Raw genomic sequence first — 26,089 nt, forward strand, 5'->3', positions numbered from 1 at the left:
GTCCAAGCGTCGGCTTCTTCATAGTAATTAAATCAAATAAATTATAGCGCCAAGGCAGAACCATCTTGTAGCCTAACCCAATTATACTGCACTGTAAAGCTAATTATTAACCATGATTACAATTAGTCTAATTTGAATAAATGTCGTCATTAGCGCCTTCATCCTGGTGGACGAGAGGGAACTGAGGGGGATGATGAGGATCATCATCTCTGCCTCTCCCACTCTTAGAGAGCGTGGGCATCATATGCGTCCTACCTTTCTATTTTTCAGCTTGACCTTCACCAAATGCCTCACGACCTTCACCTTTCCTGCCCGCTTGAGCATAACGCCTGCAGCCCCCCTAAAATGCTCCTAATTGCCGAGGCTATTTTGCAAGGATCGACTCCCTTTGCTTCTCAGTTCAATCCAGTTAAGTCTCTGTGCTTGGCTTCAAATCGTAACATTGATTACAGTATCTTCACAAACATTTACCATTCTCTTTCACTCCTGCTCCATGTTTTTGTATAGCTGGAATATATTTACCAAGTAAATATATTACTATTATTATTATATTGTATATAAGTATACTATTCATATTACCTTATAATATATATTTCTACTATTATTATTATTGATGGAAATTAGCCCTTGGCTACAATTTTCCAAATGTACATATATATGTTCATTAATATGAATATGATTATGTTCATGTGCTGTCCCTTAGTAAAGAAATCAAATTCAAACTTGTACTAGCAATAAGATTATATATGGTTATTCTGTTTTAGAAGTTGATTCATAAATTAGACGCATTGTTAACCACTGAATGCTGCTCATACTCATTTTTAAAGCCTTTTAACACAGTGGAGTGATTGATAATGATAGACATTAAGTCCATTTGGACTGGGAAGGTTTAGCTGTGATCAAATGATTGATAGTTGTATGTCGCTACAGGGAATGAGGTACTAATAAATATTCTTTGATTCTATTTTTTTTAGAAGATATTTACTTTTTTACGATCAATTTAAAAAATACTGTGATAATTCATTTTTTTAATTAAACAAATCTGATCATTTAAAAATGTTCCAAAAAATTTACAAAACATTCATTTTCCTTACTGCCTATCCTCACAAGGGTCACAGGGGGTGCTTGAGACTATCCTAGCTGAATTCAGGTCATAGGCGCGGCCATGCGAGACACCCTGAGTGAGTGGCCAGCTGATCGCAGGGCAGGAGGAGACAGACAACCATTCACACTCATACCCACGGGCAATTCAGAGTGTGGGATGTGGGAGTAAACCAGAGTACCTGGAGAAAACCCACGCAAGCCCATGGCGAACAAACTGGGATATAACCCTTGTGAGCATACGCCGTTCAGTAAATGAATGAATAATTATTAATTTTCCGTCCGTAGCCTGACTTTGAGAAACGCACCCTACATTAGGCACATAGGTCATCGAGCACATATAGAGACAGAAAACCATTCACACTCAAAATTACATCGCTGCTGGGTGGGAATCGATCCCACGGGATCCACACCAAAGTCAGGTAAAAGAAGGCTTCTATTTAAAAAATTTAAATATTTTGTGTGGAAAAAAAACAAGAAACAATAGAGTAAATAGTCCCTGATTTCTGCAACCCCAACAGTCAACAATAATATTTTTCTATCAAGTGATTAGTTGACCAATCATAAAAATAACTGATGATTATTGAAATATCAAAATAATCATTTGTTGCTGAGCTACATTACATAGAGAAAATGCATGCATATTCGGGAGAAATTCAGTAGATCATTAAAAAAACTTTATATATGAAACATATTTTACATGGCCTTACAGTATATGTTATTTATTATTTATTGAGGGGTCTTCCCACTGTAAACTACATATAAATGTAAAATGCTGAGGCTTGCAGTGTCACATAAAAAAATGAGCACTGACAATGATTTCTATCCTGAGCGTCCACTCCGCAAAAACAGAGCATTCTTGTGAACATCTGGCTCACAGACCAGCGATGCCTATAAAGCAAACAATAGAATAAGACCCCTAAAAATGGCCTGTTTTCAACTGGAGCTCCAAGACATGCAAAAAAAATACGGCAAAAACAAATGCTAATTCTCGGAATGCATGTTCATAAATACTGTGGAACCCAATCATTTCGTGTCCAGATCCGGCTTCTGTGTTTACACCTGCTGCTCCTGGAAAAGGATCTGAGCATACACCGTGTCTGGGTTTGTGGGGTCAGGGTCGGGGCTAGTCGAGGCGGGAGGTTCGACGGTCGGTCGGACCAACTCCAGCTCTGCGTAGGTCAGACTCTCCTCCTGCCGTGCTCGAGGCTGGCAAGGGTACAGAAGGACTTAGAGAGGGAAAAGTTCATTTTGCTTTCTTCAGATCTCAAACATTGGTCTCAACTGCGGTGAAAAAACTTTTCCAGGGAGCCCAATCGTTCTAGAGTAGGAGGCGATGCTGCAGTATATATATTTGGCAATAAAGGGGGTGAAGATACTGATGACCCCAGTGTTCTTGACCAGTGTATGAAAACATGTCTTCACATAGCCACCTTCTACATGGCCTAACTGCGTTCAACGTTATACAAGAGGCAAGTCAACTATTAACTATCCTCATTACAGAGAGTCATTTAGAGCTGAGAAGAACAATCCCGCATATCCATGACATTTTTGGTCAACTGGAGGAGAAAGACACAAGTGGATGAGACGTCAATGTCCAAGTTGTCTAACCACAAAAAAAGTTACTTTCGTGAACACCTTCCAGTGTGTGCTCAATGATGGATCCTATTTGACTGATTAAAGTATTAAATCATAATGAAACAGAATGACATTATTGTTACATTTCAAAAATAGAAACACTTTTTGTTTTTTGTTGTCTGCATTGTCAACTGTTTAGACGGCAACAAGGAGTTTTCAAGCTTTTGCGTTTTCGACCCCCCAAAATGCCATCGCCTGCAAACAGCGTTGCATTTTCACCACTGTAACTGTTGTTGTGTAAACGATGCCTTAAACTAACAGTAAAACGACACTTTTCATTTTTTTGTCGTGTAAATGTGGTCTAAAAATGTAATACTGGGGTGTCAGGCAATGTTTAGATTTTTGTAAGGACACTTGCATGGGAGAATCTGTATTGAGTTCTTCACAAAATTCTAAAAATGCTTAGAAACATGGGAGTAGTTGTCTTCAATGTGAACTTACTTGGCAGTTTAATTGTAGAAATAAAACCAGTGAGGCGCCCTAAATAAATAATTGTGTTTGAGAAGCAATAGAGATAAATATAATTATCACGCTCATAACCAAATGAAGAGAGAGCAATAAACTCCTGTAGACAATCACGCAGTCATGAGACAAATTCCCTATTGCGTGTATTTCGGCAGCAGCAATTTTATAAGCGCCTTTTTAAAAAAATGATTAAATTAATTTCCTGCTGTTACTGACATGAGTAGAGAAGAAATGGAAGATGATGACTTACAGTGGCAGACCGCCTTGGAGGTTTTGACCTTTTGGGCTTTTGGGGTCTTTTTGAGGCTACAGGTACTGAAAAGCAAAACGTAGAATGGAAATCATCAGTCGTTAATTACACTAAAGTAAGGACCAGTCATCCTCAATATTCTGCTTTTAACAATAATAATCATAGATTAACATTGGCTGCCATTTGATGTCTATCGCTGCCAATAGCAGTGAATAAAGACAGTCTTATAACACTTGAAAAATATGATGGAGAAATAACATAAAGGTTTCAAAATATTTTGTAAATTGACTCATTCTCGTGGAAATTACAGGCCTTCAAAATGTTTTTCAAACTGTCTTGTTGTTTTTACCTTTCGGTGGTGTTTGTGGTGGTAGATCCTGAGGCAAATTATGGGGTTTTAATGCCACTTTTATTTCACTTATATGCTCCGAGTACTTATTCTGTGCTCTTGGAGAGGAACTTGAAGAACTGCCAGAGCTGGTTACTGTTTCTCCAGAGCTGGGTGGAACAAAGGAGTTGAAATTGAAAACATTTTTTTTTTACATCCCAAGAATGAAACACTTTGATCATACCTGCTCTCTGGACACTTTACCAGAAGATAACTTTCTGATGAGAAAAAACCAACAAACACACAAAAATAAGTTGATAGGGCATGTACGTTGGTATTTTAAAACAAAATCTGTTTGTTAATTCATTGCCTGTAATCCAAATTACACTACCATACTCTTTTCTCTTGACACTTTTTGTGACAGCTGAGAATATTCAAAGTACCACTAAAGTTTTATTATTGGATATTGGATGACATATTAAGCCACCCAATGGTGCAGTGGTTCTTCCGCCTGTCTTTGTTGCAGGCAGTCTGGGTTTGATTCCAACTCGGTGGCATTGTGATTGATTGTCTGTCTCTCTGTATGCCTTATGACTGACTGGCGACCAGTCTAAGGTGTAGTCTGCCTTTCGTCCAAAGTCAGTTGGGCTAGGCCCCAGCAACCCCCGCTACCCTTATGAGGATGTGCAGTATGGAAGATGAATGAAAAAAATCCATAAATCCCATATTACCGCCAATGCACAGCCAATATATTGTCTTTTTCAAGCTACTTTAGTTGGTTCTTTTGGGCTTCTTCTAAAGAATGTCTCATTAATATGCAGCAGAATAAATGGATTTTTAATAATTTTTGCTCTAACTGGCCATGGACGGAGCAAATGTGTCGGTAGGAAACTCACGGGATTCGGCAACTTGGATGAGAGGGGAACTACAATCATTCTTCAATGACACCGAGCTTCGCCATTTTAAAAATATTCAAAAATATTCAAAAATAAAACTTCCATTCACTCCAACAGGACTTTTTCATTCCAAAATACTTAAATTTTCTTTTACTATTTCTATTTAAAGAAAACATTCACTCACTCAACACCAACTCAAAACTGGGTGTGATCGTCGTTTTTTGCAAGCGTGCTCCTGGTTGCTCCCAATTTTGGAGGACGGATAAAAAGGGCAGGCACTTGCATAATAAACACTTGCAGAACGATTTAACCTGCAAACGTGACTACAATCCACCCATAGCACACTACAACAAGTGCACTTGAATCAAGTGACCTTTGAGCCTGTGTCTTCTGTAGAAATACTGGATGGTGAGCGTGAGAATGAAGAGGAAGATGGAGAGCAGGCCCAGCGAGCAGATCAGCACGGCGCAAACGTTCACATCTAGCAAGACAAAGAGACGGAGCAATAACATTAAAAGCCAACCATTAATGCTGCAGAAACAACATTAGTGCTAAAGGCCCGGGGAATACCTGATAACAGACGCCAAATTCCTTCACCTCTACGAGCCTCTAGTGTAAAATGCACTGGGGAGAGGAGAAAAGAGACAAAAGCATTGAAGGGGGAGAAAATGATCCAGACTAAGCATCTTTGTAAATTGTTGTTTTCTGAACAAACTGACCCACTCCAGACCAGACAGCCTCTGTGGTTTCCAGAAATATCACAAAAGGCTGACATGGAGGGTGAGTGGTGCACATGCAAACACCACACATAAATGAAGGAGGACGTTGCTGTGCGTTTGTGTCAATGAATGATGTGGCGTGAATAGGCCAGGGGTATTTAGCAAAAGGTTGAGGAGAATGAATAAAGGCTACGTACATAAATGACTTAACCTAAGCACCCCTTAATGACTCTTTAATATGTCTTCTAAATGCATACGCTGCATAAACTCATAAGATATATCAACTGTGATTGGCTTGTCACATGTGAATATGGCCCTAATAAATGTCACAGGAGCAAGAAATATATACCGCTTGTCAAATTGCACATCCTGGCCATTTTATCGGGTATATCTCGAGGTCAGATGTATATATATATATATATATATATATATATATATATATATATATATATATATATATATATATATATATATATGCCTTTGCGAGGAAAACAATTAAGGCTGAAAGTGGCAATGAGTGAGCCTTTTGCATTGTTAAGCCTCAGATTTTAAAAAAATTGCATCACTTATTTGTTTAGGGTGCCTGGTTCTGATTGGAACTCATTTGAAGTATTCCCTTATAGAAGCATAAAATGGCAAAAGGAAAAATAATCATCACAATATAGCATTGACCATCTGTTTTCCATACTGGTTTCCATTTGGGAATCATTTGGATAAACTCCCTAGTTGAAGTCCGTCATAGAAAAAAAAACATCATGTTCTGCCTGTGAAATTGGTGTCAGGGGCTTATTTTTTCAAACTCCCCAAGCCTCATGGAGGCCATTCATAACAGGAAAAAAAAGGAACTTGACTCTTGACAGACAGGTTGAGGCCCCTAAATTTGCCATACATTGGAAGACTAATAAACATGTGGATTCGAAAAGGGCCTGATGCAAAGGCCTCTAATGATAAGAATAATAGCAATAATCATTTCAATAATGCACCTCTCAGTGTCATTGTATCTTGTTAGATTTGTAGATAAGTGCAAACCACTGGTTTCTTAACATTTTTGAGGCTGAGAGTTAGGGTACCCATTAATATCAAAGGCTAAGTACACACTTCTGAAAGCAAATTTTGCTCAATTATTATGTCAGAAGCATCATAAAAAAATCCTATCTACCATATTATTGTTAAAATAGAATTTATTATTTGTTTTTAATGGACCTTGATGAATTTAAATGTGTTTTAAGAGAGAATAAAAATAAAAGAAACATGAAACGAGGCAAAGAGCCATAGTATATACAAAATATGATAAGAAGCAAAGAGCCACATTCATTTTTGCCAGGAGCCGGATGAGGCTCGAGAGCCACGTGTTCGCCACTTCATTACTATTATTACTAATATTAAATATCATTTATAGTATTTAACTTGTTTGCATGCTATTGATGGCAATAGACATCCACTTTATTTAAGATGGGGTGACTGACTCTTAATGGTCATTTTTTAGTGACATTGAAGGGAGTAGACGTCCAATCCATTTTAACTGGGAGGGGAAAATCAACAAATGTTCATAAGGCAGCCAGAGTTAAATGAGTGCCCTGTAAGGTTTAAAAAAAACATAATTCATGTGTGCAAAGCTTAATTCTAAAAATAAAGCACAGTGGTTTACATTTTCAAATGATCATTTGTATAACTTTACCTAGAAAATCACATCATCAATCGAGAACCCTTTTTATTTTAATTTTTTTTCACTTATGGGTAATTATGCAATTTTTTTATTGCCTCAAATGCATTGAATTAACTCATTAGGTTTTACATGGCAACGAGGCAAAAAATTGATTTTAACACACCTGGATATTTCAGGGGCTTGGAGTTTGATTCTGTACTTAGGCTTTCTTCCGCATTCCAAATTGTCAGCAGGTGTGAACGCACGTTTGTTTACATGTTCCCCGTGGCCTTAAAAGACGAGTATTTACGAAGAGTAATTATCCGTAAAATTCAATGTTCCATTCTCAGTCTTTTTCCAGAAAAAGAAGATTCCAAAGTTACGAAACAAATCTCGTGTTCTGATTTGTTTCCTCTTATAATGTCAGCCCTTGTTTTTTTTTCTGCTTCTGTGGTGTGTGCATGTCAGAGATGCCTGCGGTTCTGTGGCTTCGTCAGTGGGGCACTGGCCTGAATGTAGGACAGGGCGTCGGCAATGGCCTCTGCCATTGGACGGCACTTGAAATCGTCAAAGTACCCAAAAACTTTAACGGATCCGCATCATATAGATAGACATCACTGTGGCGGCACCAAACCGCAAAAATGTTAGAGCACAATAATTATTTTAGGTCATCCTTGATGTGGTTGTGGATTTGGGTGAGAAACGGAATGTTCTCCTGAAGGAGTCTTGAAAACGCTGATGTCATGTATACTTCCCAGTTGGTGAGCACAGTAAGCTCAGTAACAAGCCACCTCGCTCTCATTCACAGAGTGATATTGTTGCCTGCGGTTTGGCTGTGTGAGCTCATTGTTTTTATATGGAAATACCACAGAAATGGGGAGACCCACACACACTGAGGGAGGGAAGGGGCACGACTCTATGCTAATGAACAAGCTGCAGTTTAGCGGCGTATTGCATTTTACAATGTTTGCTTCTTTCCGTGACATGGATTTCATGCGTGCGGCCCGTGGGGACGCCCTCCAACCCCAGACAATAAGTTTTCCACGCAATAACAACAGAATTCCCCCTCTTCTCCATTCCAGTTGCTCTTGCCAAAATGAATGAGTATTCTGTTTGACTTTCCTGGCTTGCCAGAATCAATTGATGGGTAAATCCTTGCTAAAAACTGACAGGGCTTTTAATTAAATAGGAAATGCCATAATGATTGTATGTGAGATGATAGTAAGTGTTTCTAAAATGGCAGTCAGTCAAAATTTAAATGTGATGTGACCAATGTTCAGTATCTTTTGATAATTCTGAGAATGGGACACCAACAATAAATTGTGTTGCAATGTCCTTTTTTTGCAATGTCAATATAAAGGATTGTATTAGAAATATTTATGGATAAATTACTTTTACAGATAATTTGACATTTAAAATTCAATGGCAGAAGCTTTTGCAGCTGCAGTATGTTATTTCAGCTTTTGAGCAAATAACTGCTGCTTAGGTAACACACAATCTGTTCAATTTGCAATTGTACCATTTTTCTTTCATCTGAAGCTCAAACTACTCACTGGCTCCCTCATATATATTTTTTTCTCGGGTCAGGCCACAATTACATTTATCTTGGGGCTTGGCAAGGTGGCGTTGTGAGACACACCTATTCCCATAAATCCAGCCTCTCAATGCTATTTTGGATCTCAGAAAACAGCAAAACATGCATGTTTCTGATCAAATGCATTGTTTTGTTTCCAAGCAAGTCTCTATAGCGCTTGGTCTCGAAAACAATGTGAAGCCTGAGGCTTTTATGCCACAATGGGCGTTGACCACACATTTACCAATTTGAGATTATGAATATTATGTTGTTGTGTTAGGGTCGTCATATTTTAGATCCCTCACACAGAATTAAATAGCTTTGTGGATTAATACATGAATGGAAGGACCTTGATTACCGAATTATGGCAGAATTTGTAATATATCACATTGTTCTTCACAAGTTCTGTATCTTATCATATCGTCATGATTGACAATTCACATCCAATAATGTTAGGGGTGTAAAAAAAATCCAATTCTGGATCTATGGATTGATAGGTTAAGCAACAATCCAAACAAATGGAACAAAGCGCAAAACGTTGATATATACTGTCATATTTTAGATATTAATACGTAAATTTTCCATACAGATTATCCTCGCAAGGATCACAGGGGGTGCTGGAGCACCCCGAATAGGTGCCCAGCAATCAGAGGGTCCAAGGAGACTCAAAACCTTTCAAGATCACACTCATACCTAGGATCAATTTAGAGTGTTCATCCGGCCTACCATTCATGTTTTTGCAATGTAGGAGGGAACAGGAGTACCCACAGAAGACCAGAACAAGCCCGGGGAGAACGTGGAAACTCTACACTGAACCCCACCTGGGATTGAACCCTCAATCTCAGAACTCTGTGGCCGGCGCGCTAACCACTCTTTCATTGCACAAGTATAATAAGGATAGGGCTGAGGGGTTAGCTCGTCGGCCCTCACAGTGGGGGTCCTGGGTTCAAATCTGGGTCGGTCCACCTGTGTGGAGTTTTCATGTTCTCCTCGGGCCTGCGTGGGTTTCCTCCGGGTACTCCGGTTTCCTCCCACATTGCAAAAACATGCATGGTAGGCTGATTGGACACTCTAAATTGCCCGAAGGTATGGGTCTGAGTGTGCATGGTTGTCCATGTCCTTGTGCCCTGTGATCGGCTGATGATAATAAGTACATAACACTATATTTAATCAATTGGAGCCACTTGAATTCAATCTAATACAAATTGACCCAGTGTATCGTCACGATTGGTTACCTGTCAGCTGTGTGGTGCTGCTACCATTGGAAGACACCCTCCATATGTTCCTGTACTTTCTTATCTCATGCACCCGACACGTGTAGAAGCCCCGGTCCGTCCCGCTCACGTTGAGAATCAACAAACGGTAAACCTCTCCCTCCATTTGCTCGTGAAGACGAAACTTGGGTTGAGGGAACCCACGGGTGTAGTTCCCATACAGCTTGATTTTCTTGATCCCCGTCTTGACGATGAGGACCTGGGAGGACTCGGCGGAGGTGGTGGGGGAAGGAGATGTGGACGGTAAGAGAGGCACGGAGGAGGCCAGAGGGGAGAAGAACCAGCGAAGGATGAGTGTGCTGCCACTTCTTTTTCTTTGGGAAACCAGGCAGGACAGGGTCAGGTTGTCCCTCTCCTTTGCCGAGACGACGGGGCTGGGGATCACCGTCACATTCAGAGCAAGACATACTTCTGTCAACAAAAAAAAACACAAAGAGGTTAAAGGGTGAACACAGATTAGGCAAAAGTTTTATTTAGTAAAGAAAAGTTAGAAATAATAGAATAGTCTCATGTTAGCTGCTATATTTGTGTTCTGATGGATTTGAATGCACTCTAAAGACCCTTGACACACCAAGGATGTAGAAACTGCAAATTGCCATAATGTGGTTAGACAAACACAAACAAATAGGGCACTCCATGATGTCATTTTCTCTCTTGGGCATTTCTCGGATTTTTTATTTATTTTTTAGGTGGTCACTTGTGTTCCTCTTCCCTTCACTTACAGTATTAAACGTGTTTGATTTGCTGCCAGCGCAACCTAATTACAGCATTTTGTTTACATTCACACACCCAATCTTAAACTAAACTCTTCCCTAGCGTGCTGCTGTTTTGCTTCCCAGCAGGTACTGATGTTTTGTTCTGCTGCCAGCTGGTTAAGCTCAAATCTGGAAGAGACACGCAGTCTGGACACAAGATGTGTGATAGAAAAAAAGAATCTACTGGTGGGAAACTCAAAACTGCCTAAAAAAAACAAGACAAGGAGATAACATAGAGCAGATGCCAGCCAGAATTGCTTTGGTTAGTTTGGGAATCTCCCTGAGTGTCCTCGTGTGCTCTTAAAACTGAATGAGACAAAGTAGATTCTCCCAAATTTAATAAAGCAAGCAAACCAGATTGTATAAAGTCATCTACTTCTAGGATAGTTTCTTTCAAGTCACTTGTCAGCAATAGCACAATGATTACTTGCAACTTGAGTAGAGTGCTGTTTGTTTTATTCTTGCAGTGTAGTATCTTAAAGTATAAATAAACCTATCATTTTAGGTTTCATGTCTTGCACCTCTTTTTCTGAAGTTGTTGCATGCATGCTCACTCTAACCCTGCGAAACGAGAAAAACCTACCTATGAGCAGAACTTTAGTCAGGACCAGCAGCACTACAGAGATGTACATTGTCCTCTCTCAGTGAATCCATAAACCCACAACACTGCAGTGTGCATAAACAAACGGCGCACGACTGCGCGACCCACCGCAGTCTTCGGCCACATGAACTCTTCCTCTTTCTCTTCTTTTCGCCGTAATATGAAACACTAGTTGCTCTGTTCCCACTTAGGAACTCCCACTCGTTCTCCCAGTAGTCGCTGACTCTCTCTCCTTCTCACATTCTCTCGCTCGGTTGTGCGTGTCCTAAAAAGTGAGGAAATGTCATTTCCCAAATTCCCGCAAGGAGTCTTGAGCTTTAGACCCCAAAAGCCAAGTTTTTCTGGTCCTTTGTGGTGGTTTGGATCCACGTGCCCATTGCGATGCATGCCATTTTTAGATGCGTCTACCAGAGATTGCTGAACATGCAATTCCATTATCCGCAATTACTTGTCTAGTATGGGGAACCTTCTGTTTTTGTTCCATGAGAATGATGCATTTGTTTTTTCTTTCTCATCTGGCTGCTGGAAAGAGTGGCATCGGCTCGTCTCTGGCTGCGGTTGACAGACGCTCCCAGAGGAATCGGACCAGCAGCTTTATTGGCCGGCCTGAATTGCTGAGGCAGGCACTTAAATGCTACTGAAGCCAAAGTGTGCTGCAGAGGAGTGGGTGGTCAGTGTTTTTGTTATGAAAGGATGGTTGTACATGCATGGAAGCATTTTAGGGCGATGCAGTAGCTCATTCGCACTGTGGAACTCTCGACTTGGGAGTAATGGTGGACTACCATTGCCGATCCAGGCCTCGTCTACTGGACAAAACACTAGAGAAGAGAAAATACTTACTGAAGAGAAATAAGTCGGGGCATAGACAGATAGGCATAGGACTTTACTTTCTCTTTTTACTGGTTTTTCCAATTCTCATAAATCAGTGGTGTGCAGACTTTTTTGCTCCAAGATCTGCTTCTCAAGGAGCCAACCCCCGCCATTTTTTCCTGACCAGCAACAAAGCTCACCAGTTATGTATGTATGTTGATACACCTCACATCACTCCAGGAGCAAATATATTTATCCCTCGATATTTGCGGGTTGGTGAAAAAAAAAGAAAAAATACGAGTTGGTTCATGTTGAGGTGCAAGAGTATGTTATGCAGAATGGTGAAAATAACTCAGCTCGATTCATACAAGGAGTGTGATTGGTTCCTGGCGCAAGATTTACCAATGAGCATCCACCGCAGCCTTGTGCGTTATGATTGGCTCCAGACAAGCCAAATTCATAACAGCCTAGCTAAAGAAACCAACAGACTGGATTAAATATTATTTTTATGCAATCTACCATTAGTAGGTTGGGGATCTACTGGTAGATTGCGATCGACATATGTTGCTTAAATGAACAGAAGATGACGACACACTATCCAGGAGTAACAAATAAAACTATAATATGAATTAAAAAAATACATGGATTACATTACAAAATAGAATATACACAAAAGTCAGAAAAAGTTAACCATTTACTCCGAGGTCCGGAACAAGGGAAAAACAATTGGCCAAGTTACCACCCGCCCATTAGGATGACCATGCGCTAAACACGTTAGGAAAATTTCCTCTTTCTTCCATGCTAAATGTAAACAATAAATTTCTACCTAATCGTTTGTGAGATAGCTTGAGGAAAGTACATTTCCATGATTTTTCCAATCAATACTTGAGTGTTTGGAAATTTGTAGGCCCTTCAGAAAATAGGGCCCACAAGGGGTCACTATCAGTGTTTATTTGTGTTTTACGGGCCAGGGAAATCAAGATTTTCTCCTTTTTCTGTCATTGCCACCACTATATCCCACTGGCCTAGTGTGCATGCATTGAAACGTTTGGATCGCTTCCACGCGGAAATAAAATGACAACTCACGTAAGCTGCAAAATCTTTCTTTTGTTTATTAATTCTCTCAGGATCTATCGACACACACTAAACAGCCCATCGTAATTGTTGTGTGCAATCGGCAGAAAAGATGTTTAATTTCAGTCATTCTGACCCAGGGAACATTTCAACAGTCAAAACAGATAACAGTAATATCTTCTTATTGCTTTTATTGTGTTTTCAAGTGACTAAATGTAATCTGCTGCAGTCAGGTAATTTCTGAAAGGTAGTCATTTGGCTGAGCAGTGATTGTGTTGAGTCAAGTGTATTTTTAGGACACACTACCCTAGTTTGTTTCACACCAAAGAAAAAAAATCTCCAACATTAAATATTGACTTCTGTATGACACATTCCAATGTTTTTTTTATAATGCTTCATTAAACAGTGCTTTACACAATCAGCAGGACCTTTACTGGCATGGCGGCATCACAAGACATGCATCACGAAGCCAAAAAATGTGCTATGTGTTTACACAAGAGAGATCAATTGTATCTCACATTCACAAAGGGCAATGGAATGGTGAACTCTGTAGCACAAGTTTTAGCCCAAGAAATGTAAGCATAAATAATATACCTTACAGCATTTCACAGGGACAAACTGAAAACATTTAAACATTTTTCCAAATGGAAAACATGATTGTATGAATAAAATATACAATCCCCCAAATGACTAAAATTTTTACCCTCTCACCAGTCAGACATATCCATAAAGTCATCCAGTTCACTCATAGATATTATATCACACGGTTGACACCTTGAGTATACTGATTTATCATTTTCAAAAAGGCCGCCCGGAAGTTGTTTGTTTGTCTCGCAATCTGAGAAGGACTCGTTTGTCTTTTGTGTCTTGTTTGTGTCGTTGACGGTATCCATGTATGGGGTCTGCTCAGGGCTGTATCGTTGACTGTGGAATTTTTCACCAATTCCATTGGTTCGACTTGTGATGTAGTTATCTTTAAAATTTGCTTCATCCTGGACTGAAACTCCTGAGGATGACCTTTGAGATGACATAGAGGAGGTAAGAGGGGGTGTGTAAAATTGTGGATGAGATTGGTAGCCTTTTTGAAGTGTGAAAGTCTTCTCAGCTGAAGAGTCGTGAGAGAAAAGTTTATGTTGTTGCTCAAGCTGCGGCTGTGGTTGGAAATTTAGCTGAGGGAATAGTGGCTGGGTCAACACAGGCTGGAGATGAGGTCGAAAGATGTTCTGGGCGGACTCGCGGACATTGAGCTGAACATACTTTCCTGTCTCTGGATCTAAGAAAGTCTTTGTTTTCACCTCAATAGGCGCATCTACAAGAAAGTATTGGCCAGAGCCAAGGTCCTGCAACACCTTGCGCTGGGTCAGTGGATAGGACTGGGGATAGCTGGACTCTACATGGTACTGTGTCACCGGAGCTGGTTGGGTCGCATAGTGGAGAGTGGGAGAAGAAGGAACATATTGAACATTGTTTGAAGCAAGTGCAGGGTGGGTCATTTGGGCAGCCGCGTTAGGGGAAGACATTGGGAAGGAGTTAGGTGCGTGAGAGGTGGCAACTGGATGAGAGACAATGGCAGGCATGTAAGGGAAGGGATGGGCTACAGAAGCTGTCACATGAAGGGTACTGGATGGATGGTTCAAAAGTGCATTGATATGAGGGGAGGCGGCTGAACGGCTTGCAGGAGCCGAAGCGTAAGGTGGCTTGCATGATGGGCTGGGGACGTGAGGAGAAAGGACTTGGTGCTTTGAGAATGCTGTGGAATGAGGTGTGGCGACAGAATGGGAAGTGGGTGAAGTGACCCCAGGGGTGGAAGCCTGTCGGGGCACAGTGGTGGCGACGTGAGGAAAGATAAATGAATGAATGGGTGGAGTGGTGTTAGGGGAGGTGGATGTAATAACAGATGGGGAGGCAGCAGAGAGAGGCACAGAGGTGGCAGCGTGAGCAGAGGGGAATGGTTGGGATATTGGTGAAGGGGTAAGCAAGGCAACTGGGTGTGGCATGGCGTCAGGGTAATGGAGGTGTGGTTCAGTCGCAGTGACATGAGGGGAGATGGCTGGGACGGTGGCATGAGGAGGGGTATGCAAAGGGAGGCGTGAGTGCTGCTTCTCTGTGTGTGTAGACAGTAAGCTCGGCCCAAATGTCGGCGTGTGGGTGAGGGAAACGAGAGGGGGAAAATTAGGAGAAGCCAGAGCATGGCGATTTGAGGACCATACCTCACTGGAGGTAGATGCAGGCCTACTGGAGGCTTCCCGTTGCGATTTCCTCACGGGGTTGGTTGATGTGTTCTGCGTCACCTCTTTTCTTATCCTACGAGTAGTGAGCCTCTGTGCCTTGCGCAAGGCTTGATCAGTCTTTGGGGGAACAGCTGGAGGTTTACCCAAACGAGACATATCACTGCCAAAGCTACAGACTGATACCGGCCTATCACTGTCATACAGCCCTTTCAATTCTGCCATATCAACCACACTGGTTGCAAAACTTTGAACATCCTCGGACATGTTACTGACAACCGACCGAGAGTCGTCCTCATCCAGAGCAATGCTTCTCCTGCAGAAGGGCCTATGATGGGGAAGAAAGGTTGAGTTCTCGTTTAATGAGGGCACTGGCTGAGAGATATGGGATTCCTTAAAAGGAGGCAGTCGGTTTACTCCTGTGACCAGTTTAGAATTGATGGGAGTTCTAGTGTTACGCCTCATTATCTCTTGTTCATCTTCTCTTTTCTCTGCTCTCCACTCCATGGGCGAACCAACTCTGGACTCGTCCACCAAGTTTTTATGAAAACAGGGTTTTACTGATTTGAAAGAAGATCCTTTAGTGTTATCTTTCACTCTAAACATCAACGGTTTACCTCCAAGAGCAGGGGACGAGGTAGTGGAACGTGGGAGAGATGGAGCAGGGGACGAGGTAGTGGAACGTGGGAGAGATGGAGCGGGGGATGGCTGAGCTTGAGGCCCGTGCAACTTTCTCTGCGATCCAGACCTTTCGCTTGGCACAGACAAAGGGTTTTCTTGTTGGAGGGTTGGCGGGGAGTCCTTGCGTCTTTCGTTGGGTTTCTTATGGGTGGAGGTGATGGTGTAGTACTGAAGAGCATCCATCAACAGTGCTTCTCGGTTCTCCTCCTCAATTGTTGAAACTTTCTCTCGTTGAGCTACAAAATTCTCTTCCCTTTTGGCCGCGACATCATCCTCCTTTTGAAGCAATTGAGGTACACGCACCTTCTCACTTCCATTCAGCTGCTTCTCTCTTAGTTTTCCGCCAACGATCTGTGTCTCAGATGGACGAGTTACCTCTTTGTTTTCGCATGCCGTCTTTGGGACACTTTTCTGCTTTACTCTTCTCTGCTCCTCATCCTGGTGCTCTTGAAATTTTTTCAGCCGTATCTCCTCAGCAAGTTTCCTCTGCTCAATCCTCTTGGTAAGACGTTGTTCCTCCATGAGCAAAGCTCCCATTTCTTCTTCCTCTTGAGCAGTTTGCCCTACTTGCCTCTCTTTCACTCTTCTCTCTCCTGGAGTTGCTTCTCGGTTGTTTTCCTTTTCTGTCTTCTTATCATCCTCTGTTGGATTCCACCTCTTGCTCTTTGTTTGTTTTGCCTTTCTTTCCTCTTCCATTCTTTGAGCTGTTTCTTTGAGTTTTTCCCACCTCGCCGCTTCTCTTTGTGCACGTTTTCGCTCTTCGGACAAGAAAGCTCTTCTCTCGTCTAGCTTTGCGTTTTCCTCTCCTGCAATTGTTTCTTCCCATCTCTTGAAAGCTTCTTCTGGCTGGTCTTTTGCATCTCTACTTTGTTTGGCATTTGCCCCTTCTGGATGAATCTCGAATATTGCTTTTCTTGATGGTTCAAATTTAATTTCACTTGTTGTGTTTTTATTTGTAGTGTTTCTACTTTCTGAAGTACCGTCTTGGCAAATTGACTCTAATGTGGGTTTTGTGGATGAGTTCTTCTCCATGAGCATCAAATGTTTTATTTTGTCATCTGGGTTTGGAATTTCAGATACATTTTGTTGTAACTGTGAACTTTCTCTTGGTTGATTGATCGAGGAACTCAGCATTTCTTTTTTATTAAATTGACTTACTATTTTTCTACTAACTTCAGGGACCTCTTGCCTGTCCACCTTCGTTTCATTGTGAGAGCTATGCATATTTTTCTTTTGTAGAAGATCTTGTTCTTGTTTTTCCACAACCCCCTCATGGTCTTTGACATCAAAAATGGTTTTCTCTGTTTTTTCCTTCTCTCCAAGTTTGAACATCCCTGTCCGTTGATGCTCTTTTTCTGTAATGGGAAAAACAACAGCTCTAGGTTGTCTGTTGGTATTGTTGATGACTTCCATCTTTTTTGGCTCAATTTTCTTGTTCACAGAGTGCTCTTGTAAGTCAGCACTGAATACAGGACGTCTGCTATGACGAGATTGTATCAGTGGAAAGAATCCTTCTTTCTTGTGAGGAGGAAATTCTGGATTTGTGTTTTCTCTGTCTTCTGAAACAATGACTTTTAATCTTGCATAGTCCGCAAGGGCCGATATCTCAGGAATTGTAGATATTCTGACCTTCGGCTTCGATTTCATTTCTGGCTCCTCCCTCGTTAGCTGTGAATTCCTTGAGTTATGTCTTTCTCTCGATCTAAATTCTGACTGCCGTTTTTCCACGTCCACCGTTTGGGCAACCACCATCTTCTCACAGCTCAACAATTCTGAGGGACATTCGGTTTGCTTCAAAGTGCTTTTCTTCTGTATGACAGCTCTTTTGTGTTTTCTCATGCTCTCATCTTGGGAATCTAATCCACTTTCATTTGATGAGCGTTCTGAATGTTCAACTCCTTTTGGAACGTCTGAGACATCTCTTTGTATGTTATTATTTCTACAAGGTCCTTCGCGTATCCCTTCAACTTGAAAGTAGTCTCCTTCACTGCCTTGTTTATTTGACATAGTCCCAAGAGTCTGTGCTGTGTCAGTCTTCACATCCTCTCTTGCTGTATTTATGCTGTTGAGTTGCTCCATTTGCTTCATTGAGTCTGCCAATTTTTTTACACTGGCTAAAACATCTTGCACGCTTAGTTTGTCTTCCAGCTTCTCTTGTATCTGCTCCTCAATGCTCTTTGACTCAGGCTGTTCAGCTTTATGATCTTTGGTAGATGCACTCATGTTTTCACTCGCACTAGATGGTATGTTATGTTGAAGTTCCTCAACTACAGTTACAAAAGGGCACGCAACCATCGCTGCTGGGACAACTGGGACGACAGTGTTGTCTTTATGAATATCTTCCACCTGATTCATTATTCCCTTGCTTGCCTCTTGGAGTTTTGGAGATGTATTTTTGCTCTCAATCTTATTTAAATACGTGGTGTTGCTGTCATATCTATTTTCTTCCAGTAGGAGTGCGCTTTTATCCTTTATGGAGTCTTCAGATGGATTTATGGCCTGTGTCACATCCTCTTCCAGGGACGGTGTGGCAGATTGGGTTACGGCAAGAGCCATCTCAGAATGCTGAATGCAGTTGAGTCCTGAGATTTTCCCTTTGGCTGCTTCTTGTTTTAATTGGGGATCTGGTTCTCCAGTTTGAATTTCCTCTTGATCTTTGTTGCAGTTCTTTGTTAGGTCAAATGTTTCAAGTGTGCATCGTTCATCCATTTCTGCTACCGTTGCGTCCTGTTTATTGTGAAGGAGACAAGTTTCGTCGGTAACTTTATTTATAGAATTTAAAGGGGTCACATCGTATGCAGGCAATGTTTCTTTGACTTGTATTTTGCTTTTGGGTCCAACGCTGGTGATAGAGCACGGCAGCGGGGAAGATTCAATTTTTTCAGTCAAATTCTCTGGGACACTTTTCTCTATGGTTTCTTCATTCTCAAAATTCATACTGACGTCGAGTATGGTTTTCTTTTCTATAGGGCGAGTTTCCCTCGTATTTGCTGTGCCAATATGTATCAAACATTCACTTTTCTTGCTCATTTCCAAACCTGTGCCTTGGAAATACGTGTCATGCTCAGTGCTACTATCTTTGCTTTGTTCAGCATTTACCACTTTGTGCTCATTGTTCACTTTTACTTCAGTCACACTTATTCCCATGATCTGTAAACTGTCCTCAGCCACAGAGTTGTTGATCTGTCCAAAGACAAAGTCTTTGTGAAGGACTCCCTGTTTCCCTGGGGTTGACGATGACTTTATGTTTTGAACAGGTGAATCAGATTTTGGGGAAAGTGATTCAAATGTCATCTTTTCGTTGTTTTCACTGCACTGTAGCACCAGATTTTCTTTGGGATCCTTTGATTCCTGATCATGACTTTGTTTGGGGCTCTTGATTTTGTGACTACAAGTCTGCTGATCTGGTTTCTCAGATTGACCTGCTGTCGTTTTCATTTCTGGAGCTGCAGTTTCTGGTGAAAGGTTGTTGCTCTTCATGGGTTTTTGTGGAGTTCTCTCCTGGAATTGATTGATCATTTGATTGTTCATTTCTTCAGAGCTATGAACTGCCTTGCCTTCCAATCCTGATGATGCCATCTGTTGTTTAGTTGTAGTGTTATTGGATATAGGGATTTCTTTGCCTTTGGCCACCTCGTACGGTTTCTGCTTTAAAGGACAATCTGGTAATGGCTTAGTGGAAGTTTTATATGTTAAGGCCTCCCGTAAAGCGAAACCTTCCATGAGAGCTGAAATCTCTTTCTCCGCATGAGCTTTTACTTTGGAAGTAAGAATCTGCTGTTTTGTCTTACTTTTCTCTCTTTGGGAGATTGCTTTCAGATGCTCAGATTTAGCTTTTCTTTCAGGATTTTGGACAGACTCAGAATGTGTCTGTCGTGGAACAGTACAAGTGGAGTCAGGATGAGTTAAGTCTTTGTTTTTAAAATTATCATCCGTTCCTTTAATTGCAATGTCACCGATTATGTTTTTATCTGCACAAGCAGGTAAACTGTCTTCTTGTGATAGTTTGAATTCTTTGGATGACTCACTGTAGACATAAAGACTCTCATTTGCTTTATTAAATTTCAAATTGTCTTTATTATCGCTTTCACAATTAAGTGTGGTATTTTTATTGTTTGATTTGTCGTTATTATCTTTTGTAACATCAAATGGCAGAGCTGATGAAGTCACGTTGCCATCCTTTGAAGAACTGTTACCCCCTGGTGACATTTTCTGTGAAACTAAATTGTTAAAGCCATATTTCTCCCTCAGAGCTTGATAATAATCATCCGCATGGTGATCTTGACTTGAATTACATTGAGGTGTCAGTTGAATGTCAGTCACATCTGCAGACGCATCTTTGTTGTTGCCACTCTCCTCCTGTGTAATAATTGTACATCTAACTTTCTCCCTTTGCTCTCCCTTTGTTTTATCCTTAATCTTTGATAGCTCGGCTTTAGCCTTGGCTAACTCGGTCTTAACACGCTCAACTTTATTCGGCTCACTCTTTACTTGATGCTGCAGTGTTTTTGCTGGGGGCCTTGAGGATCTTTCTTTGTGTTGGTGTTTTATTAGTGCTATTTTGGCAAGTTCTACGTTGGTTAACTCCACTTTGGCCAGCTCTACCTGTCTTGCAATCAATTTTTTCTCTTTGGCATCATTTAGTTCTTCCTTTGGCTGCGCATTAACTGTTGATTCTTTTTCAGATTTCTTGTCACTCTGCTCATTTTTTGCAATTTTCCCTTCTATTTTTGCACTTGCATGTTCTGTCTTAGTTTGCAGTTGCACTTTTTCTGTGCTGATTTGCATTGCAATGGTTGCATCGCCAGTAAAGTTGTTTGTTTTTACTTTCTGTGTCTTTTCACCTTCTTTTTCAATTCTTTGCTTTGCTTCAATGTCAACAAGATTGGTGTTGTCTTTTTGAACGGACTCTAGTGTTCCCTCTTTGGCTTTTAGATCTTTTAAGTCACCTTGTTTTGCTCGGACTGATTCACTCTGCACACCTGTCATCACTTCAGCTTGTACTTTTACATGGTTTGTTTCTTCTTTACCAGCTTGTGTTAAATCTGTCTGTTTCTCACTTGTTCTGTCTTTTTCTTTCCCTCTCACTTGCTCCATCTTTTGTTCTTTTGTTTCATCCTGTTCCAGTTTTACCTTGTCTGACACTATTTTATCAGTTGTTGCTGTTTGTACTTGTTCTTTAACAAAATCGATCTTTTGCAAAATATCATCTTTAGAATAGCCCCCATAAACCGACTGCTGTGCCTTGGACTGTTCTGTTTGCTCTGACTGTATTTGTTTTGGTGTAGTTAGCACAGACTTTACTTCAAGTAATTGTTCATTCTTTACTTGATGTAACCTTTTCCTCCTTTCAGGTAGTGTTGGCAAAGTATTTTGGCTGTCAGATGCATTTTGTGGCTTGGCAGTTTTTGCCTGTTTTTGCTCGAATAATGTTGCACATACTTTTCTCGGACTTGTTTCTTGATTGAGCACAGTTTTTTCAGTTGTATTTACATTCCCATGATGGCTCGGTTGGAAATAATCTTCTATGCTCTCCTGTCCACTAAATGTTGGGATTTGTACAGATGCATCATACTTTGGGGACTTCTTGGCTTCTTTATTTGTGTTCTGATGATTCTCTCTTCTTTGGTCATCACTATGTGAACTACTCTCCTTAAGAGTAGTAGCATTTAGATTTGCATCAGGATTTTGGTGTTTTTCTTTGAAAGGTGAGGTTTCCAGTTTCCATGGAGCATCAACTCCTTTTGGAGCTAGTTGTTTAATGTTTGAGGTGCCTGGAGGTTTCCAGCTTTCCTTCGAAACATTACTATGATTTTGTTTTTTCTGATTTAGTTGAGCCTTCTCAGTGAAATGCCTCACATCTGCTTCTTTCAAATAGCCAACATTGCTATTTTCATTCATTTGCCAGTGCATGTCTGTGGTGTTATAATATGATTCACCTGTGTATGACTCTCCTCCCCCTTGCATATCAGCTAAATGCTGCTTAGAGGGAGTAAATGGTGGCTGAGCTTCACTGTAATTCTGAACAGAATTCAAATGATTGCTGTTGTCATTTGCAACTATGTACCCAAACTGAGGGAGTACCTCATCTAGTCTCAGAGCTGCCTTGCAGTCTGAAATGTGGCCTGGATCAGGCTGAGAAATCATTCGAGGGGATAAAAGACTGGGGCTATGATAGGGTTTAACATTCTGGTGTGAGGCTTTTTCCATCCAGCTGGATTCCTGAAGGTCAGATTTGAAACACTCAGGTATATCAATCACAATGTCTTTGGATTCTCGGAGAGGAGCTTCCATGCTTTTTTCTGTTGTTTCAATGCCTTTAAATTTGGCTGGGCTGTATGTACTCTTCACTCTTTTCCTGTTGTCTTTGAGATTGAACAGGAGGTTGCTGGCTCTGGATCTATAACTTGGCATCCTTATATCAGGGGTGCCCCCCCTGCTTTCCGCACGCACTGGTGAATGTTCCACAAGTTGGGAAGAAACTGGATCCTGTCTGCTTTCTGCAGGCTCTGCTTGTGACACAGGTGATGAAAGCAGCTGAGCAGTTTTCAAGACATCACTGATTCCATAGCTTGCAATGTGACCTTCTGTTTTGACTGCACACAGAGTATCATTGCAAATTGCTTTCTGTCTACTGTCCTTCATCTGATGGTCACTGTTTGTCTCGGACATAATCTTAATCTGTTGGTGCAGGCCCTTAACCGAGTAAATGGTTTCCTGAAAATGCCTAGGCATTTCAACAGTGGGTGATGCCGTTGATGGTCGCTGGGATTGAAGTCTCTTTGTTCCAAGGCTCATTGTCCTGGTCGTGTGAGGATGATGTACTGCTTGCTCAGACTCACAGCGTTTCTCCAAGGAAGAAGCTTTCTGCAACCTTGCATTTGAAATGGATTGTAAATGGTGGTTGGGAGCTACAGTGGTTGTCATTGCCCTATGATGCCTTCTGCTCCTCTCTTGAAACATAGAGAAACCGTTCATTTGGGGTTCCAATGGACGTTCCTGATACATGGGTGTTTTGCCCCACTTGGGGCACTCTGAATAGTGCATAAATCTTGAGACTTCTTCTTGTTGGCACCTGTTATGGTCTCCCCATACTTTGAAAGGACTGAACTCGCTATGTATAAAGAAGTTGGTGTTACAGTTCTCTTGTGTCATCATATTTTGGTTATAGTGGGACATGCCCATAAAAGACAAAGCAGTATTTATATGAGCACCAGCTTCCGTGGAGTAAAGGCTGGTGTTTTGGGATGAAAACTGACCAACTATGGGGACATGACCATTAGTAAAGTTTTGCTGATATGACGGCATGTTCATCAGACCTGGTCTATTCCATTGTGTCTCATTGTTCCACTCTCTGAGTTGATCATCCATAACCACACCTTCTTCTGTGTTGAATGCTCTGATAAGTGAGGAAACTCTTGAACGGCTTCGTCTATGCTGCAAACTCAAATCTGTTGCTCCGTTGCTGCAATAGCCTGTAGAGTCCCCTACAGGAGACCTGTTCTCTTGGGTCATTTCCATAAAGCAGTCACGGAATGTGGCAGAAACCTTGTCATGCGTCCCGTCCTCGCAGCCTTCCCACTGTAAATTTCTGTTCATCTCTGCCCTGTACATTCCTTCATTGATCCAGTCCTGCTCATACTGTCGCACCATCTCGCTGAAGCTCTCATGAGCTGCTCTTTTAACCTCCTCATTGTTCGCTTTTTCTCTTCCACCCTGACTGAAGGCCCGCTGTCTTTCTCTTGGGATGCATGGCGAGGCCGGGCCCAGGTCCGAGTCATTATAAACGGCTTCATCTCCGATGCAGAGGCTCCTAAAGGCTTTGTCTGTTAGACTGCGTACTTCGCGGTCGGTCTCATCCAAAAAGGATCCGCCACTTGAGGTATCGCTAAAGCCTCCGTCGCTGTGCTTCCGATGTCCACCGCTCTTTCGGCTGGAGCGACGTTTCTCCACTGACGTCATGATGCTAACTAATCTTAATGAGATTAGTCATTCATTCAAATCTTCACTTCAGGAAACATTCAACGTTTCACTGAAGATCTTAACAACACTGAGCTTCGGGTTCCAGCCACTGAGGACATGTGGATCTTATTAATTATTTGAACAAATCCTGGGACAAACCTGCAAAACAAAAGTGAGCGGTATCACTCTTTTATCATCTTCAGATCATGTTCTAAATCATCGTATTTTCCGGACTAAAAATCGCACCTGAGTATAAATCGCACTAGACAAAAAATGCACAAGGAAAGGGACATATATAAGTCGCACTGGAGTATAAGTTCCATTTTTTGTGGAATTTTATTTAATAAAATCCAAAACAAGGAACAGACATCTCATCTTGCAAGGCACTTAAATAAAAATACTAATCATAAAAATAAGAATAGTGTCAACAACAGGCTGAATATTTTTTTAAATTACAAATAAATGTAGTTACATTTTTTTCTGAAGCCCTTCACAGTTGTTTTTATAAGTTACAGGCGATTCTACGCGTTGACCGTGGCGATCCCTCAAAACTCCACCCAATCTTGAAATTATGGGAAAATGATTTAATAATGTGTGAATAATTTCATTCAATTTAAGTCGCACCTCTGGCCCAACAAAAAATGAGATTTATAGTCCAGAAAATGCAGTAGGTTAACTGTCAAAAATAGGATAAATCAAAAGCTAAAGACAATTGACAAACTCTATTGATACACACAAGGGCATGCTCAGGCCAACAGCAAAAGCAGGAAGTCTGGCTCGTGTTGTGTTGCTGTCTGACACAGCTTTGTTTCCATTAAAAATCTGTTACTGTACAATGTATGGCTCCAAAACAGTTAATCCCTCCACTCAAAAAGACTGACCTTGCCGAGTGTGTTTGCAACAAGCGCCACTGTTGCTATGTACACCAAAGACATGCTCACGGGAGTTATTTTAGGAAAACATATTGTTTACACCAGCTTTGCACTTAAATGACCTTGTGAAAACATACTCTAATATTTTAGTTATTTGTTCATTTATTTGTTTTTCTTACAAGTAATGTTAGCTTCTGTTTTGACCATTGTGTCGGGTTGAAAAAAAAAACATTTGAATATTATTATTACTGTCTCAGGCGGCTCGGCGGATGAGTGGTTAGCGCGTCGGCCTCACAGTTCTAGGGTTGAGGGTCCGATCCCAGGTTAGTCCTCAATGTGGGAAGTTAGTACGTTCTCCCCAGGCTTGCGTGGGTTTCCTCTGGGAACTTCAGTTTCCTCCCACATCCCAAAGACATGCTTGGTAGGCTGGTTGAACGCTCTAAATTGGTAAGAGTGTGAGCGTGAATGGTTGTCTGTCTCCTTGTGCTCCGAGAATGGCTGGCCACCGATTCAAGGTGTCCCCTGCCTGGTCCCCGTAGTTAGCTGGGAAAGGCCTTGGCTACAAATGAAATAATTTAAGACCTTTTGTAATTAATTGTACCTTCTTAATGCTCGATTTTATGACTCCAACAATACTTTTCTTTCTGGAATTGTTAATTACTTCGACAAATGGAATGCATAATTCCGAGTGGCATTATATAAATAATGACTAAAAATTACTACTACCTATATTCTATGAACAAATATACCTCATAGTATGATATACTGTAGTTGTATACACAAAATAGCATTATTGTTCATATAGTGCTTGTATTGTCGGATTGCAAATCAATATATGTAGTGGAATTTTGCAGTACAGTTAATCAGAAATGGGTTACAGGGGACAATTTTATTTTTTAAAAACTTAATTTACATTCTGTAACTCTTTTTTCTTTCAAGATCTGTTTTTACAAAACAAAAAAAGGCTGACAGCCATTCATTTTAGAAAAACCTTCTTTTTCATTGTTTATCTATCACAAGCCAAACTGGATGAGCTTTTTCTGTATACTATTAATTAACATATCATAGCCCAAAATGAAATCTGGAATACTGTAAAAACTGCAATAACAAGAACAGACAGACTTTTCCAGGTGTTTGTTTGTCATGCATTCAATTTATAGGTCACTGAGATGATTGGCTCAGTATGCCATCAGCATAAAACAACACGTTTACTCTCA

General features: G+C 41.0%; 2 protein-coding genes across 3 annotated transcripts; both read right to left on the minus strand.

The window, feature by feature from the left end:
• Positions 1-1,011: 1,011 nt before the first annotated feature.
• On the minus strand, positions 1,012-11,375 carry vstm4a (V-set and transmembrane domain containing 4a). 2 transcript variants are annotated; one of them, XM_077613370.1, is made up of 8 exons: positions 11,228-11,375; positions 9,851-10,300; positions 5,249-5,302; positions 5,052-5,159; positions 4,027-4,060; positions 3,804-3,952; positions 3,455-3,519; positions 1,012-2,310 (listed from the first exon to the last, which is right to left on the minus strand). In XM_077613370.1, the coding sequence occupies exons 1-8, from the start codon at positions 11,274-11,276 to the stop codon at positions 2,158-2,160; spliced, it is 1,062 nt and encodes a 353-aa protein (XP_077469496.1). In that variant the 5' UTR covers positions 11,277-11,375; the 3' UTR covers positions 1,012-2,157. The 2 variants fall into 2 exon arrangements, with proteins under 2 accessions (XP_077469496.1, XP_077469497.1); XM_077613371.1 differs by lacking the exons at positions 5,052-5,159; positions 5,249-5,302.
• A 1,772-nt stretch (positions 11,376-13,147) lies between these two features.
• c11h10orf71 (chromosome 11 C10orf71 homolog) lies at positions 13,148-24,153 on the minus strand. The gene is made up of 2 exons (XM_077613623.1): positions 22,123-24,153; positions 13,148-20,694 (listed from the first exon to the last, which is right to left on the minus strand). Exons 1-2 carry the CDS (start codon positions 23,998-24,000, stop codon positions 13,837-13,839), a joined length of 8,736 nt encoding a protein of 2,911 aa, XP_077469749.1. The 5' UTR covers positions 24,001-24,153; the 3' UTR covers positions 13,148-13,836.
• Positions 24,154-26,089: the final 1,936 nt, after the last annotated feature.

Source organism: Stigmatopora argus, chromosome 11 (assembly GCF_051989625.1).
Source record: "Stigmatopora argus isolate UIUO_Sarg chromosome 11, RoL_Sarg_1.0, whole genome shotgun sequence".
Lineage (NCBI taxonomy): Eukaryota > Metazoa > Chordata > Actinopteri > Syngnathiformes > Syngnathidae > Stigmatopora > Stigmatopora argus.

Excerpts from the sequence above, each read along its gene's own strand:
- vstm4a (XM_077613370.1), bottom strand. The coding sequence starts at position 11,276 with ATGTACATCTCTGTAGTGCTGCTGGTCCTGACTAAAGTTCTGCTCATA. Across the intron at positions 5,303-9,850 it reads CAGCACCACACAGCTGACAG|TGCATTTTACACTAGAGGCT; the intron begins GTAACCAATCGT and ends TCCTCTCCCCAG. Across the intron at positions 5,160-5,248 it reads AATTTGGCGTCTGTTATCAG|ATGTGAACGTTTGCGCCGTG; the intron begins GTATTCCCCGGG and ends TTGTCTTGCTAG.
- c11h10orf71 (XM_077613623.1), bottom strand. The coding sequence starts at position 24,000 with ATGACGTCAGTGGAGAAACGTCGCTCCAGCCGAAAGAGCGGTGGACAT. Across the intron at positions 20,695-22,122 it reads CAGCTCTGAGACTAGATGAG|CCAAAGGAAGAACTAAATGA; the intron begins GTACTCCCTCAG and ends GTTAATGCGCAG.